Source organism: Lepidochelys kempii, chromosome 6 (assembly GCF_965140265.1).
Source record: "Lepidochelys kempii isolate rLepKem1 chromosome 6, rLepKem1.hap2, whole genome shotgun sequence".
In the NCBI taxonomy this organism is placed as follows: Eukaryota; Metazoa; Chordata; order Testudines; family Cheloniidae; genus Lepidochelys; species Lepidochelys kempii.
The window spans coordinates 89,358,180-89,376,018 of record NC_133261.1 but is presented as its reverse complement, the minus strand read 5'-3'; the positions used below and the strand labels follow the sequence as shown (position 1 = coordinate 89,376,018).

The window sequence follows — 17,839 nt, the reverse complement described above, 5'->3', positions numbered from 1 at the left end:
GGGAAGGAATGTTGGAGAGGGAGAATGCTGTCATCACTGCCCAAAAGCTGGGCAGAAACAGTTCAAATTGCAAAGTAAGAGCAGAAGCAACAAACTGCCACTGTCTGTTGGCATGGACCCAGAGAATCTGGCAGCAAGCAGGAGCAGAGGGATGTGGAGCCAAAACATTGATCTGTCTCTGCGAAGCTGCCGACAGAGGTGAACAGCTCAGATGTCCACAATTGTGGGAGATGGTGGGCTGCAAAAATACTTATAGTTTTCCAACAAATAAGAGGAAGGATAATACACCTATACCCCGATATAATGCGGTCCTCGGGAGCCAAAAAATCTTTCCGCATTATATGTGAAACCGCGTTATATCGAACTTGCTATGGAGGGCCGGGTAGGGGAGGCTGTGCCTCCCCAAACAGCCTGGCCCCGCCCCATCCGACCCCCACCTACTTCCCACCCCCTGACTGACCCCTCAGAACCCCCGACCCATCCAACCCACCCTGTCCCCTGACCGCCCTCCAAGACCCTCTGCCCCTTATCCAACCCCCCCCCCGGCCCCAGCCCTTAACACGCCGCTTACAGCAGCATGTCTGAGCCAGACACGCTGCCTCCATAGGCACCAACTCCATGGGTGCTCCAACCGTGGAGCACCCACGGAGAAAAATTGGCCGGTGCAGAGCACCCACCGGCAGCTCCCTACCTCACCCCAGCTCACTTCCGCTCCGCCTCCTCCCCTGAGCACACTGCCACTGCTCCGCTTCTCCCTCCCTCCCTCCCAGGCTTGCCACGACTCAGCTGTTTGGTGCGGCAAGCCTGGGAGGGAGGGAGGGAGGGAGAAGCGGAGTGGCGGCATGCTCGGGGGAGGGGGCGGAGCAAAGGTGAGCTGGGGTGCGGAGCAGTTCCTCTGCTCCCACCGCCCCCCACCCCCAGGTTACTTGCTGTGGCCCTCCCTGCGACCCCCCCCCGCCCCAGCTCACCTCCGCTCCACTGCCTCCCCCCCTGAGCTCACCGCCGCCACTCTGCTTCTCCCCCCTCCCTGCTAGGCTTGCACAAGCCTGGGAAGGGGAGGAGGGGAAATGCTTTACTGCGTTATATCTGAATTCATATTATATTGGATCGCGTTATATCAGGATAGAGGTGTATTGTGCTTAAGGCACTGCACTGAGATGTAGGAGACCCTATTCATTTCCAGCTGTGGCACAGAATTCTCATGTGATCTCTGGCAAGTCAATGAGGGCGGAATTTTCAAAAGGTTCCCTTAAGGCACTTAGACGCTTTTGAAAATCCCACTCAATCTCTCTACTGCTCAGTTCCCAATCTCTAACATAGGAATAATAATAATGCTTTCCTGTTTCATAAAGGATAAATTCATAAATGTTTGTAAGTCTACACTGATGGGGGCCATAGCAGTACTTAGATGACAGACATAGATTGAGAGAAATGAACATAACTTTCCGCCTTAGCTAATTCAAAGTGTACACAATCTATATTAAAAGTCCAATCACCTGTCCAGAGCTAGAGCACTTTCAAAGTCACAGATTGCTAGTGACCACTGACACTGTTCTGTGTATAAGATCCCACGGTGAATGAAAGAACTGAGATTTTCATAAGAGTCATTGAGGAGCACTGAGGAAAAAAGAATATATTTTAATTGTAACTTTTTGATATTCACATTTAAATTGTAGTTTATTATATAGCTTATCTGCATATTTTATTCTAGCTTTCTTACTGTTATACTTAATATCAGTGAAGTGAATATAAAGTGAAGTATAAACTAACTGATGGGACTACCATGCAAAGAAACTAGTTTATGTAACATGAAAAATGGTATGTATAAAATGGAGCATGTACATACAAGTATATAATTATACTTTACTACTTCTACTCTCAAATGATTAAAATAAAACAAAGGGGGAATTTGGAAACAGTGGGAAATAACTGAAAATGGCTTACAGCCAACATCCAATACTAACACTAAATTAATACAAATTAAAAAGGACAAAGTCATCACAAAGTGCGGAGTGACTACAGCATCCCTGCCCATCTTGGCTAACAGCCATTGATTGACCTATCCTCCAGGAACTTTTCTCATTCTTTTTTGAACCCAGTTATACTTTTGGCCTTCACAACAACCCCTGGCAATAAGTTGCACAGGTTGACTATGCATTGTATGAAGATGTACTACTTTACGTTTGTTTTAAACCTGCTGCTGTTAATTTCATCAGGTGACCCCTAGTTCTTTATGTGAAGGAATAAATAACACTTCCCTATTCTTTCTCCATACCATTCAAGATTATATAAATCTCTGTAATATCACCCCTCTAGTCATCGCTGAAGCAGTTCCATACCCCTAATCATTTTTGTTGCCCTTCTCGGTACTTTTTCCAATTCTAAGGTATTTTTTCGAGATGGGGCAACCAGAACTGCACATAGTATTCAAGGTGTGGGCATACCAGGGATTTACATAGCGGCAGTATGATGTTTTCTGTCTTTTTATCAATCCCTTTCCTAATGGTTCCTAACATTCTATTAGCATTTTTTGACTGCGACTTCACATTGAGTAGATATTTTCAGAGAACTATCCATGATGGTTCCAAGATCTTTCTTGAGTGGTAATGGCTAAATTTAGACCCCGTCATTTTGTATGTTTAGTTGCGATTATTTTTTCCATATTCAACAGTGAATTTCATGTGCCATTTTCTTGCCCAGTCATCCAGTTTTGTGAGATGCCTTTGTAAATCTTTGCAGTCAGCTTTGGACTTAACTATTTTGACTAATTTTGTATCATCTGCAAATTTTGCCACTTCACTGTTCACCCACTTTTCCAACTCATTTTTGAATATGTTGAACAGGACTGGTACCAGTGCAGAACTCTGAGCAACTCTGCTATTTACTTCTCTCCCTTTCAGTACTGACACTAGGAAATAACTGTGATATCTCAGACTGTGGTCTGGTAACTGATGGAGAATGTTTTGTAAAAAGTCAACAATGCATTGACATTCATCAACATAAAATTAAAAAACAGTAATACCAGAAACACTGAAGTCCTGCAGCGCTCTCTTTGGATCAATCTTTCGCAGTATGCAACCTCTGCAATAGAATGCTAACCAATTAAAAGGGTCTAGATGAACTGCAGCAGAAAAGTCTTCCACTGCATTTTTATACTGCTGTCGTTTAGTATATGTTCTTCCTCGATATATCCTAGTACAGAAAAAATAATCTCTTTATTTACAGTTTTCCATACAAAAATTATATTTACAGAATGAAGCCATAGGATGCTATCTAAAATTTGAATATTTGGATCAGCTTAGCATTAATAGTACTTAATTTGTTTCTTTGCTGTATATCTTAAAGTAATTATCTGAAAAAAATGTCAAAGGATAGAATAAATGTTAATGGTAGTTTTAGTGGTAGTAAGAGTTTTATTTCTTTTGTCAGAAGTTCTTTCTTTCTTTTTTGTTTAAATCAGCAGTCACAAAACAACTCAGAGGTTCAAATCCTCCATATGGATTCATATGGGCAGTCTACTGCATGCACCAGCACAAAGCCCCACTGAAGTTGATGGGGCTCTGCATAATGGACCCGTGCACCTGCATGGAGCTTCACAGACCCGAGTGGGGCTCTGTGTGAGTGCAACTGAACACTTATGCAGAGCACTTTGCAGGATCAGACTCATACAGACTTAGTACACTCTTTTAAAAGAAAAGAAATGGAGCTCTGCTTACTACCACTAAAACTGCCTATAAACATTTATTGTCATTCAATATTTCCTTCAGGTAATTCAGTTTACAGAATTGGGACCCATCTATGCCTCTTAATTTCACAGTATTACTACCTTAACTTCAATTAACTAGCAACATACTTAAGTAAACTGCAGGCTCAGATGAAACAGAGCTGACTGGAAAGCCATGCAGTTAAGATTCTTTCTGGGAAGTTTTCCATTGCTATGTCATCCAGTGGGACGTATGCTGCATTCCATAAAACATAATAAAAGTACTTTACTTCTATTCAGAAAGGTCACTTAAAATATGTATTAACCCTGACCTATTAAAAAGATGCACAAATTAAGACTGTGTTCCTTTAAAGATTTAACCATGTATTTTACTTTACGTACATACAGTGAGTTGTCCCACTGAAGTCAATGGGACTAGCCATAGGGCTAAATTCTCATCTGCCTCTTGAACTTTGGGGGGGTGGGGGGGAGAAGGCAGACTTCAGGGATCTTGTAGTTCTTGGTGCTGCACAGTCTTACTCCAGTGTAAGTTAGAGTTGCTGAGGAGCAACTGTAACTTACATCACTGGCATAAGGTCTCTCAGTGACCATACGCCAGAGGAGTATTGAGTGTAGGGGATCTCTGCTCTACCATGTCCCCTATGCTGGGGGATGCGGAGTGGCTGGTGCAGGAAGCAGCTATGCCCCTTCCACCACTGGAGAGCTCCCCTCTGCAGGTGGAGAGTTCTCTACTAGACATTTCTTGTCAGCATATGTCCACTGTGGAGAGTCTGTTCCAGAGTGTGATTGATACCTAAGAGAGAGAGCAAACTCTATATTTTCAAAAACATTGCTTAATCCACAAAACTCAAACCACCACTACAACTTAGAAACAAAGAAAAATTAATTTGGATTTTGATGCTCCATAAAAAGAAATACTAAAGAACTAAGACCTTAATTCAGCAAAAGCACTAACGCTGGAATTTTCAAGGTAACCTGAGGGAATTAGGTACCCAACTAAGATGAAAGTACATCCTTAACTTTAATCAGGTGTTTAAATCTATCCCCATTCATCACTTTAGCATGTGGTTAAATCCAGCTAACTCTGTAGTTACCTCTTCAAATGGATTTAAGCAGATGCTTATGTGCTTTGCTGAATCGGGATCCAAAGTCCATCAAACCAATGGAAATACTCCCTAAGGAAAGGAGTACTTGTGGCACCTTAGAGACTAACCAATTTATTTGAGCATCAGCTTTCGTGAGCTACAGCTCACTTCATCAGATGAAGTAATCATCATCGGATGAAGTGAGCTGTAGCTCACGAAAGCTCATGCTCAAATAAATTGGTTAGTCTCTAAGGTGCCACAAGTACTCCTTTTCTTTTTGCGAATACAGACTAACACGGCATTCTGAAACTCCCTAAGGAATATCTTATCCTAGAAGACTTACTTTTCAACTTCTATGACAAATCTCTTCGGAAACTAAATTATTTTTATTATTTAATGCATATTTGTCAATCTTATATTATTATTTATATTACTGTAACACCTAGGAGCCACAGTCATGGACCAGGACCGCACTGTGCAAAATACTGTACAAACATGAAACAAAAAACAGTCCCTGCCCCAAAGAGTTTACAGTCTCACTTTACATTTGTGATTACAAATATTTGCACTGTAAAAAACAAAACAAATATTATATTTCAATTTACCTAATACAAGTACTTTAGTGCAATATCTTTATCGTGAAAGTTGAACTTACAAATGTAGAATTACATACAAAAAAAACTGCATTCAAAAATAAAACACTGTAAAACTTTAGAGCTTACAAGTCCACCCAGTCCTGCTTCAGCCGATCGCTGAAGTTTGGTTACATTTGCAGGACATAATGCTGCCCGCTTCTTGTTTACAATGTCACCTGAAAGTGAGAACAGGCGTTCACAGGGCACTGTTGTAACCGGCATTGCAAGATACTTATGTGCCAGATGCACTAGAGATTCATACGTCCCTTCATGGTTCAACCACCATTCCAGAGGATGTGTGCCTATGCTGATGACGGGTTCTGCTAGATAACGAAAGCAGAGCAGACCAACGCATGTTCATTTTCATCATCTGAGTCAGATGCCACCAGCAGAAGGTTGATTTTCTTTTTTGGTGGTTCGGATTCTGTAGTTTCCGCATCAGAATGTTGCTCTTTTAAGACTTCTGAAAGCATGCTCCACACCTCATCCCGCTCAGATTTTGGAAGGCACTTCAGATTCTTAAACTTTGGGTGGAGTGCTGGAACTATCTTTAGAAATCTCACATTGGTACCTTCTTTGTGTTTTGTCAAATGTGCAGTGGAAGTGTTCTTAAAATGAACAACATGTGCTGGGTCAGCATCCAAGACTGCTATAACATGAAATATATGGCAGAATGTGGGTAAAACAAAACAGGGGACATGTAATTCTCCCCCAAGGAGTTCAGTCACAAATTTAATTAATGCATTTTTTTAACGAGCATCATCAGCATGAAAGCATGACCTCTGGAATGGCGGCTGAAGCATGAAGGGACATACGAATGTTTAGCATACGAATGTTTAGCATATCTGGCACGTAAATACCTTGCAATGCTGCCTACAAAAGTTCCATGCAAATTCTTCTTCTCACTTTGTAGTGACATTGTAAATGATAAAAGGGCAGCATTATCTCCTGTAAATGTAAACAAACTTGTTTTAGTGACTGGCTGAACAAGAAGTAGGACTGAGTGGACTTGTAGGCTCTGAAGTTTTACATTGTTATGTTTTTGAGTGCAGTTATGTAACAAAAAAAATCTACATTTGTAAGTTGCACTTTCATGACAAAGAAATTGCACTACAGTACTTGTATGAGGTGAATTGAAAAATACTATTTCTTTTGTTTACAAAAATATACACTTTGAATTCAATTACAACAGAATACAATACATATGAAACGTAGAAAAACATCCAAAATATTTAATAAATTTCAATTGGTCTTCTATTGTTTAACAGTGCAATTAAAACTGTGATTAATCGCGATTAATTTTTTTGAGTTAAACACGTGAGTTAACTGCGATTGATCGACAGCCCTAGTAGACTTCAATGCATTGGGAAAGAAAGGTAGGTCATATAATGGAGATATGCAACGCATCTTTAAGAACAACAGGTACAAGAGGATGAGTAATCATTTTTTCTTCAAGTGCTCGCGTATGTCCATTATACTGTAATTGACACCCAAGCTGTTATCCCAGGTGGCAGGACTGGGAGTCTCGTCACAGAAGGGAATGTAGGATTGCTTTCCCTATACTTGAATCTTCCTTTGATGCAGTGGCAGTGAATGATGTCTGGTAAATGTATGAATGGAAGACCACATCACCGCTTTGCAGACGTCCATAATTGGAACATGTGCCACAAACACTGCCGAGGCCAAATGCTGTCTGGTTAAGTGTGCTGTGAGTCTGTCAGTAGGCGTGACCACTTTGACAGCATAACATTCTGAAATACAGCTGGTGATCCATTTTGAGAGTCTGTGCATTGTGGTTGACTGACCTTTCATACAATCTGCCTAAAAAATAAAGAGCTGGGAAGAAACTCAAAAGAGCTTTGTCCCACTGAGGTAAAAAACAAGAGCTCGACAAACATGCAAAGAGTGGAGCCTTCACTTGAACTTGTGTGTATGTGGCTTTGGGAAGAAAACTGACAGGTGTATAGATTGATTCAGATGGAAATCAGATACCACTTTTGAGAGAAATTTAGGGTGTGGTCTAAGCTGGAGTTTGCTTGTAGAAAACTGTGTAGAGTGGATCAGTGACCAATGTACTTAGTTCTCCCACCCTCCTAAAACACTAAGAAAGCTACCTTCACTAACAGTTGTAGAAGTGAACATGATATTAAAGGCTTGAAAAGAGAATCCATAGGGCAGACTACACTACAAGGAGTTGGGTCCCTGTTTGATAGGAAAAATCTATGTAGATCTTTCAGGACTCTGCTCATGATATGATGAATAAAAAGTCTTACCATCTGTGGAAGGTCCAAGGGTGGACCGCTGAAATGGCTGCAAGACACATCCATATGGAGCTGATGGTTAGACCTGACTCCTTAAGTTGCAAGAAACAGTCCAGTATTGTTTAAATATTAGTCTAAGTGGGGAGACACATTATGGAGGCTGGCCATCCAAATGCAGAAAGGCTTCCACTTACTCAATAAGTAACTCCTGTGGAAGGTTTTGTGCTGTGAAGAATATTCTCGACTGCCACAGAGCAATGTGCCTCTTCTGCATTCAACTACTGACATGCAGCACTTTGGGACTTCAGTGCAGCACCCGACACAATTCTGTGTTATGAGGCCAGTTATCAGTAATAGCATGGGCTCCTGCGTGGGCAGTTTGTGGAGCTCTGAATAGCAAATCTGTCTTGGCCAGGCTGGAGTTATAGGGCTCATTCTGTCATGATCTTTCTTGAACTTGAGAATTATCCTGGGAATCAGAGGTACTGCTGAGAATCAGAGCTGGGTATGCATACAGCAGACTTCTGTCCCATGGAAACAGAGAAGCATCTGATATTGATCCGGGGCTATGACCTGCTTTGGAATAGAACCAGGAACACTTCCTGTTCTGCCAAGTCACAAACAAATCCACCAACAGAAAAAACCCTGTGTGGAACAACCAAGCTAGAATGTTTATGTTGAGAAACGATTTGTGGTCTAAACTGAAAGTTCTGTTCTGACGAGCCATTAGACCATTTTGAACCCCCAGCAAAGCGAGATGCCCTGAGAGTGTCTGGGCTCCAAATGCACGTTACACAATTTTACCGCTTCCTGACAAAGGCTGTTTGAGCTGGCACCCCCTGGCTTGTTCACATAATACACTACTGTGGTGTTGTCAGTGAGCATTTGGACAGTTTTGCCCTGAATGTGAGGCAGGAACTGCTGATTTGCAGGCAAAATTGTGTGCAACTCAAGTATGCTTATGTGTAACCTGGCCTCATGGGCAGCTCATAAACTTTGAGCCTGATAAATGCCCAGATTTGCTCCAAGCTGAAGCATCTGCTACCAAAGTCTTGGAAGGGAAAAGAGGAGAGAAAGGGACTCCCTTGGCTCATCCACTGAGGTGACAACACCTTGTCAGGAATGCATGCCAGCTTATCTAGACAGTGAATCTGAGGATAATAAACTGACTTGAGCCATGCCTGCAGTCCTCTGAGGCGGGTCACACATATACGTGAACCAGTGTGACCTAAGAGCCTGAAGCAACTCCTCACAGGATGGTCCTTGAAGGATGCTCAGAGGTCCCAGAGAGTCTGAAATCTAGAAAGAGACTAACACCTTGACAGAAGTCAAATCCAGGACTTCCCCAGTGAATTCTACCTTTGCAAAGACAATAATATCAACTTTTCTCTGTTTAATTTCAGGCCCAGAATGTTGAACAGACACAGAGTTTGATGGACCATAACATGCAGCTGGCATCTGAAGTGACCCCAAATCAACAAGTTGTCCAGGTAAGGATAACAGTGATGTCTCTTCCGTGAAGACAGTCTGCCACTACTGCCATGCACTTGGTAAAGACCCTCGATGCTGACGATAGGCTGAAGGGTAAGACAGTGATCTGGTAATGGTCATCTACTAAGACAAACTCAAACTCCTTCCCCACGCCTCCTGCCCACCGCAATCAGCTGTTATGCAGTGCGCAGGAGGCTCTGGTGGGGAGGGGGAAAGAGCGAGAGCATGGCAGGCTTGGGGGAAGGGGTGGAGTGGGGTTGAGCACTCCCCAGCACATTGGAAAGTTAGCATCTATAGCTCCAGCCCTAGAGTTAGTGCCTATGCAAGGAGCTGCATATTAACCTATGAAGAGCCGCATGTGGCTCCGGAGCCACAGGTTGGCCACCCCTGCTGTAAGTCAAGGGAAGCATGCCAGCCTCCCAGATCTATGGAGGGGATAATCATAGCCAAGGATGCCATACAGAATCTTATCTTCCTGAGGTATTTGTTGGGCTTTCAAAGGTCTATGATGGGTCCGAGAGTTCTTTAGTGGGTGCAACACCTCATCTATATTAGGTGAGAACAATGCACATTCCTTCAAGGGGAGTCCTTAATTGTCTGTGACACCTGCACAGGAATCCCCAAGGACTCCAACCAGGAAGAGCAGCACATAGTCACTGCCATAGCCCTGGCTGTAGAATCCGCCATGTCCAAAGAAGCCTGAAGAGCTGATTGAGAGACAAGGTGGCCCTCAAAAATGAGTGACTGAAATTGTTCTCTGGAACCTTCCAGCAGCTTGCTCACAAATTGAGATATTGCCTCCCAGTTAGAGAAGTCAGACCTCGACAAGAGAGCATAGTGATAGACAATATTGAGGTGTGAACTTTCCATAAAATGAGTTTTACTACCAAAAAGGTTGAGCTTCCTGGTGTTTTTGTATTTGGGGGCAGCCTTGGCCTGGTCCTGCCAGTTCTTCTCATTCACTACAGCCACTATCAAAGAGCCAAGTGTGGGATGTAATTAAAACTGTTCAAACCACTGGGTCAGAACCTGGTATTCCATTCATTTGGCCACGGGGGGAATGGAGGAAGGGGTTTGCCAAAGTGTTTTAGCCAGCTGCATAATGTCCTCCATTGATAGGCAGGACTACCTTTAATACCACATCTTGGCAGCTTTGCCAGTGCCAGATGACAGATTTTGTCCTGAAACAATGGTGACTGTGGTAGCAATGGACATAAGTCCCTGCTATGGCCTAAGCCTCTGGTGTAGTCAGTACAAACATGGCTATTGTCCCACAGTGAGCAGAAATGCCTGCTCCATTGCAGCTGGAGAGATAGCTAGTCTCAATGGTCCCTGGGAGGGCACCTGGGTTGATGGCTCAGGTCTTTCTATATGAGCCAGAACAAGGAAGCAGCAAGCCAAAGGGCAGACTGTACCACTAGTACCAGAACAATCTTCTTGTTGTGTTTTTGAGGCCAGAACTACTCTGAGTCTTGGACTTCAAAGAAGACAGTCGTGGAGACAGAACTCTCCTGCAGCTCCTGTCTGTGGGCATAGCTGCAGGAGCACTTCAGGAAGGAGTCATCGAAGAACTGCCTTTGGACAACTGAGGAAGTTCCAACACCATTCTAAGGGCAGCCTTCATGAGGATGTAATGGAGATGCTCCTTCCTCAGCTTCTCTGTCCTGGCCTTGAAACCACAACAAATAAAGCACTTATTTCTAACACGATCCTTGCCTAAGCACTTGAGACAAGGCAAATGAGGGTCACTGACAGATATAGGCTTTCCGCAGCCTGAGCAAAGTTAAAAACCCAGGGATCTTGGCACAGGCTCCCCGGATCCCAAGTAGGGACTGGATGCCCTGCTGACTGGAAAAAAAACTAAGAACTAAACATTTTTGAAATGAAATAAAAAATTTTAAAAGCATCAAGTGACAAAAAGGAGTACCATTAGGTATTACAGAGTAGACTAAAAGTTTTTGTTAACAGGGAACACAAATGCTCTGACCACCAACCACGGATGGTAACAAGAAACTGCAGGAGCAGAGGGTTGGCTCCACGCTTTATACCCTCACTTCAGAGAATGAGGAGCTCAGCTGTGAGGGGGGCTGCCCCTATATGTACCACTAAGGGAAAACTCTCCACCACCGGTGCCTGGGACATGCACACACCTACAGTATAATCATCAATATACAAGCACTTGAAATATCTGCAAGAATTAGACTTGGCCTGGATGCGAGGACCTAGAGAGAGGCTGGAGTCAAAGATGACACCCAGATTACGGGCCTGAACAACAGGTAGAATTATGGTGTTCTCCACCATGGTCAAGAAAAAGGTAACGGAAAAGGCTTGGGAATAGAGTTCCAACTTTGGCTGGACGAATTCCTGGAGATTTCATAACATGACATGATCTTTATTTAAAGATTCGTCTTTAATTCCTGGAGACTCCAGGGTAATCCTGGAGGCTTGGCAACCTTTGGGGGGATTAAGAGCTCTGTTTTAGCCACGTTCAGCGTAAATTAATTGTTAGATATCAACGAGGAGATGTCAGTGAGACAGGCTGAGATTTTAGTTTGGATAGACAGACAGGTCTGGAGTAGAGACAGAGATCTGTCAGTCCCTGCATAGAGATGGTAGTTTAATTTGTGTTTGCAGATGAGATGTTACTATATTATTTTTAAAAGCTATTTTAAAAATCAAATAATAATTACGGACTATATATTTACCTTGCTTCAACATTGCTGGGGTCTTCCTTAATCACAGCTGTAAAATCCTGAAGAGCTATAGTCCAAACTGATTTCTCAAAGAAATGTATTCCATGTTTCATAAATGCATCTGTTCTTTTTGGATTATATTGAAAACACTACATTGAAAAATTTAAGAAGCACATAATATTTGCATAATAGTTATACTTATTTTCCTACAAATTAAAAATCTGAAATGAAAAGGTACCAAAGAGTATAAACTTTTAGTTTATATATTTTTTTAAAAAATCTTCCATTCTTTTAAAAAAATTTCCTTGTCCTTTAATTTCCTTTGCTATTCTTTTCCCTTCAATTGTAAAAGTGGAACACATAACCAACTAGGCAATCTTATAAACTGACTCTTAATTTAGCTATGAATCACTCTCCAGGATAAATTACATAAAATATGTACTAACTCCATCACACTGAATGATTTGTTTGTTTAAAAGGATACATAGCTTTCAGAAATTTGTGCCAGATAAATCTAAATATTTGTAATTCAGTGTTGTTACTATAATAATGTTACACTACAAAAAGGAAAACCTACTTTGGCATAATCATCCATTGCCAACAATAAGTCCTGTTTCTCTTCCAACAACTCAGCTCTCCTAAAATAAATGTCATCATCTGTAGGGTTGCATTTCACTGCTAACGTGCAATTTATGATGGCCAATGCATTATTGCCTTGATTTCTGTAAATTTCAGCCTTTGACAGATATGCATCTAGAACCAATAAAATATAAAATACATTTAGCAGCACAAAATATTTACGATTCATCTGCCATCTGTAGAAAAATAGCACAAGCATGAAAGTAAAGCATGACCAATTCTTTTTCACTCTGGGTGATACACGGCAAAAGTACTGGAACTTCAGCTCTGTGCTCAGACCTCTAACTCCATAGTCCTCCCGACAGATAGCTTGTGTAAGATTTCTCAGTTATTGAAAGTCTTTGCAAACTCAGATTAACGTAAAACACTTCAAAGTGATCCGAATGTTCAAAGCCATTTTAGCCTGAGTAAAATAACCTAACAGGCCTATTTTGATGTTTCTCAACAACATTCTAATCTGTAGATTGAGCAAAGAGATGAAATAAAAAAAAAAAACTGTGCATGCACAAAAAACTTCCAGCAACTTAAATTACTACACCAATTTATTTCAAACACAGCATGTTTCCTTAGCTCCCCTTAGAATGTATTCCTCAAAACAAAGCAAGTTTGAGCAAAAAATATCAGTCACAAGTTAGTTATGTTTGTGTCAAATTCCTGATTAAAAAACTTACGGCAGTGTTTACACACACATGCACACCTCAAAACATTGAACAAATTTTGCTGGAACTTTGCAAAAACAATTTGCTTCAGGCAATCATCAAGCATGGAAAACTGCAACCTAAAATGAATTTGTCTGTGTAGAGCAGTTAAAAAAAGGGAGTTAATCATAAAAATTACATTTTAACTAACATACAAGGGGACAAAATTAAGGGTGCATGGACAACCGTAAATTTGTTGTTTCCTAACTTTCAAGTGCACCCTAAGTAACATTCTTTTCATGCAGGTTTTATTGTATGCAATCCCTTAGGTTTCTGTTTGCTGTAAATTTTTATCTTCCATTAAAAACAATCTCACCTAGGGTTGCTAGGTGTCTAGTTTTGAACCAGAAAGTCCAGTTTTAAGGGGACCTGTATAGTCTCCAGTCAGAAGTATTGACTAGACACCAAAAGTCCGATTACTGCAATTTTCTATCTTCTTCTCCAGGAAGCAGCTGTAGCCATGAGGGAAACTCTGCAGAGGGTTCAGCCATCGCCGCTGTGGGTCAGGGCGGAGCAAGCCATACCCCTGGGGCACACAGGTGGGGGAGTGTCCCTGGTTTGTCTCGCTCCCCTCCAGCTGCACAGTGCCTGGGTGGGTGTGAGCCAGGAGGAGGGAGGGGTTAGGAGTAGTCATGGCCTGTCAGTCATGGAACCCTCACTCTGAACTCTAGGGTACAGATGTGGGGACCTGCATGAAAGACCCCCTAAGCTTATTTCTACCAGCTTAGGTTAAAAACTTCCTCAAGGCACAAAGTCTTTGCCCTTGGATTAGGTAAAACGCTACCACCACCAAGAGTTTTAGACAAAGAACAGGGAAAGGACCACTTGGGGTCCTATTCCCTCAAAATATTCCCCCAAGCCCTACACCCCCTTTTCTGGGGAAGGTTTGATAATAATATCCTCATCAATTGGTACAGGTGAACACAGACCCAAACCCTTGGATCTTAAGAACGATGAAAAATCAATTGGGTTCTTAAAAGAAGAATTTTATTTAAAGAAAAGGTAAAAGAATCCCCTCTGTAAAATCAGGGTGGTAAATACTTTACAGGGTAATCAGATTCAAAACACAGAGAATCCCTCTAGGCAAAATCTTAAGTTACAAAAAGACACAAAAACAGGAATACACATTACCTCCAGCACAGCGAATTTACAAGCCAAAAAACAAAGAAAACCTAACGCATTTTCTAGCTAGATTACTTACTAACTTTACAGGAGTTGGAGAGCTTGCATCCTTGATCTGTTCCCGGCAAAGGTATCACACAGACAGACAAAAACCTTCCCCCCCCCTCCAGATTTGAAAGTATCTTGTCCCCTCATTTTGGGTCAGGTGCCAGAGAGGTTACCTTAGCTTCTTAACCCTTTACAGATGAAAGCGTTTTGCCTCTGGCCAGGAAGGATTTTATAGCACTGTACACAGAAAGGTGATTACCCTTCCCTTTATATTTATGACAGAGCCCCTGTGAGGGGTATTTGTAGGGAGCTTGTTGCCACAAGCTAGTGAACAGGGGACCACAAACAGGGGAGTTTGAGAGAGGGAGAAGGAGATCCCCCTGCTGAAAGAACAAGTTGCGAGTACTAATCTTGGGGTGAGTGAGTTTGTTTGGCTGTTTGTTTTTTTTCTCTCTTTCAGGTTATTTCAGTTACAGGGTCAGTTGAGATTGTGTCTGGGGACTGTTTGAGCCTTTGTTCCCTGGATCATCCTTGATCATCTTTGATTAGCCTCAATCAGCCTTGCGATCACCCCTCCCCCTGTGTGATTAACAATGGGCTAGAGCTGACCTAGGAGAAAAGGCCTTAAAAGCCAGAGGCTAAGCGACCCAGGGGAGCTAGCAAAAAGGGGACCACAAACAGGGGAGTTTGAGAGGGAGTTTGTGGGCGGGAGCTGTGGTTAGGAAGGGACACATCGCCAGTGCCAACACTGCTCCAGTCTCCTCCACTTGCACCTGTACCCAGACAAACCACCTAAGCATGGATGCCTCTACCCAGATCCTGGTGTGGATTTGAAGAGACCGTGGGCTGCATTTCCCCACTCACAGAAAGCCACGCTGGGGGGACCATCCAGCGTGAAAGGTGCCTGCTGGTGGAATCTCAGGAAGCAGGGGGGAGAGCTATAGGAGGAGGTGGCTAAGCTGAGGAGCATCCATGCCCACAAAGAATTCCTTGAGAGTATCCACATGGAGACATCCAAGGCTGAGGAAGCTATCCAGTTTCAAAGGACTGATGTCACACCACCAGGGGAGGAGGATATGGCTCTGTCACAGGGAGGACACTGGTTACTTCTGGCAACAGGCAGTGCTCCACCCCCTACTCCCAAACTGCCCACTATGATGATGGAAAACCATTATGCTGCCCTGGCAACGAGCGATGAGGAATCACCCCCAAATGTGGAGGAGGAGAAGCCATATACCCACAAGGCTGGGAGGATCGCAGCCACCAGTCCCAGGAGGAAACATAGGGTAGGCTGGTGAATCTCTTCTGTCACCCTGACATGGCATCCTGGAAGGTATGGCTAAGGGACAGCGGCCCATATCCGAGATGTTACTGAGGGACTGTCGAGGATCATCCAGCCCTCTTACTACAACCCACTGCTACTCATCCATGTGGGCACTAATGATACTGTGAGGTATGACCTTCAGCAGGTCATGAGTGACTACAAGGCTCTGGGAGTAAGGGTGAAGAAGTTGGGAGCGCAGGTGGTGTTCTCTTCAATCCTTCCGGTCAAGGGTAGGAGTCAAGGCAGAGACAGATGCAACCTGGAGGTGAGTGCCTGGCTGCGAGGATGGTGTTGCCAGGAGGGTTTCAGCTTCCTTGACCATGGGATGCTGTTCCCGGAAGAAGAACTGCTAAGCTGAGATGGGGTCCATCTATCGAGGAAGGGGAAGAGCATATTTGGATACAGAATGGCTAACCTCGTGAGGATAGCTTTAAACTAAGTTTGAAGGGGGCAGGTGACCAAACCCCACAGTTAAGTAAACATGGAGACCTGAGAGAAGGGTCAGAATGTGGTGGGAGCATGGGCTGTTATAGCAGGGATAAGGGAGAGACAAGACAGAACTCGGGGGGGGGAGCATGAAATCAAATCAGTGTCTTAAATGTATACTAATGCAAGAAGTATAGGGAATAAGCAAGAAGAACTCAAAATACTAATAAATAAACACAACTATGACATAGCTGGCATCACAGAGACTTGGTGGGATAATACACATGACTGGAATGTTGGTATAGAAGGGTACAGCTTGCTCAGGAAGGACAGGCAGAGAAAAAAGGGAGGAGGTGTTGCCTTGTATATTAAAAATGTATATACTTGGATTGAGGTTGAGATGGAAATCGGAGACGGACTTGTTGAAAGTCTCTGGGTAAAGATAAAATGGGTAAAAAACAAGGGTGCTGTCATGGTACAGGTCTACTACAGAGCACCTAACCAGGAAGAAGAGTTGGATGAAGCTTTTTTTAAGCAACTAACAAAATCATCCAAAGTACAGGGCTTGGTGGTAATGGGAGACTTCAACTACCCAGACATCTGTTGGGAAAATAACACAACAGGACACAAATTATCCAACAAGTTCTTGGAATGTATTAGAGACCATTTTTTATTTCAGAAGGTAGAGAAAGCTACTAGGGAGAGGCTGTTCTAGATTTTATTTTGACAAATAGGGAGGAACTGGTTGAGATTTTGATCAAATTCACCCAAGCGGCACTTCCACTTTCATGAAATGGTAACGTTCATGATTTTAAGGAATGGTAGGAGGGAGAACAGCAAAATAAAGACAATGGATTTCAAGAAAGCAGACTTTAGCAAACTCAGGGAGTTGGTAGGTAAGATCCTATGGAAAGCAAATCTAAGGGGAAAAACAATTGAAGACGGTTGGCAGTTTTTCAAAGGCCACAAGAGCAAACTATCCCACTGCATATGAAAGATACAAAGTATGAGAAGAGACCACCCTGGCTTCACCAGGATATCTTCAATGATCTAAAACTCAAAAAAAGAGTTCAACAAAAAGTGGAAACTAGGTCAAATTACAAAGGATGAATATAAACAAATAACACAAGTATGTAGGGACAAAATTAGAAAGTCCAAGGCACAAAATGAAATCAAACTAGCTAGAGACGTAAAGGGTAACAAGAAAACATTCTTCAAATACATTAGAATCAAGAGGAAGACCAAGGACAGGGTAGGTCCATTGCTCAATAAGGGTGGGGGGGAACAATAACAGAAAATGTGGAAATGGCAGAGATGCTTAATGACTACTTTGTTTCAGTTTTAACCAAGAAGGTTGGTGGTGATTGGACCTCTAACGTAGTGAATGACCGTGAAAATGAGGTAGGATCAGAGGCTAAAACTGGGAAAGAACAAGTTAAAAATTACTTAGACAAGTCATCAGGGCCTGATGAAATGCATCCTAGAATGGAGCTGACTGAGGAGATATCTGAGCTATTAGCCATTATCTTTGAAAAGTCCTGGAATCTCCCATCTTCCATAAGACTGGAAAAGAGCAAATATAGTGCCAATCTATAAAAAGGGAAATAAGGACAACCCAGGGAATTACAGACCAGTTTATCTTCTGCTCCCAGAAAGATAATGGAGCAAATAATAAAGCAAACAATTTGCAAAG

The 17,839-nt window shown here is 42.6% G+C and overlaps 1 protein-coding gene across 4 annotated transcripts in view; it reads right to left on the bottom strand.

Annotated features, from left to right (window-relative positions):
• TTC6 (tetratricopeptide repeat domain 6) overlaps positions 1-17,839 on the bottom strand; it is a 124,727-nt gene that overhangs the window by 46,930 nt on the left and 59,958 nt on the right. For all 4 annotated transcript variants that reach the window (XM_073349092.1, XM_073349095.1, XM_073349094.1 and 1 more), the window contains 4 exons: positions 12,467-12,642; positions 11,902-12,038; positions 3,023-3,192; positions 1,497-1,617 (listed from right to left, as the gene is read on the bottom strand). In XM_073349092.1, coding sequence (XP_073205193.1) covers positions 1,497-1,617; positions 3,023-3,192; positions 11,902-12,038; positions 12,467-12,642 — 604 coding nt within the window. The remainder of the gene's footprint in view (positions 1-1,496; positions 1,618-3,022; positions 3,193-11,901; positions 12,039-12,466; positions 12,643-17,839) is intronic.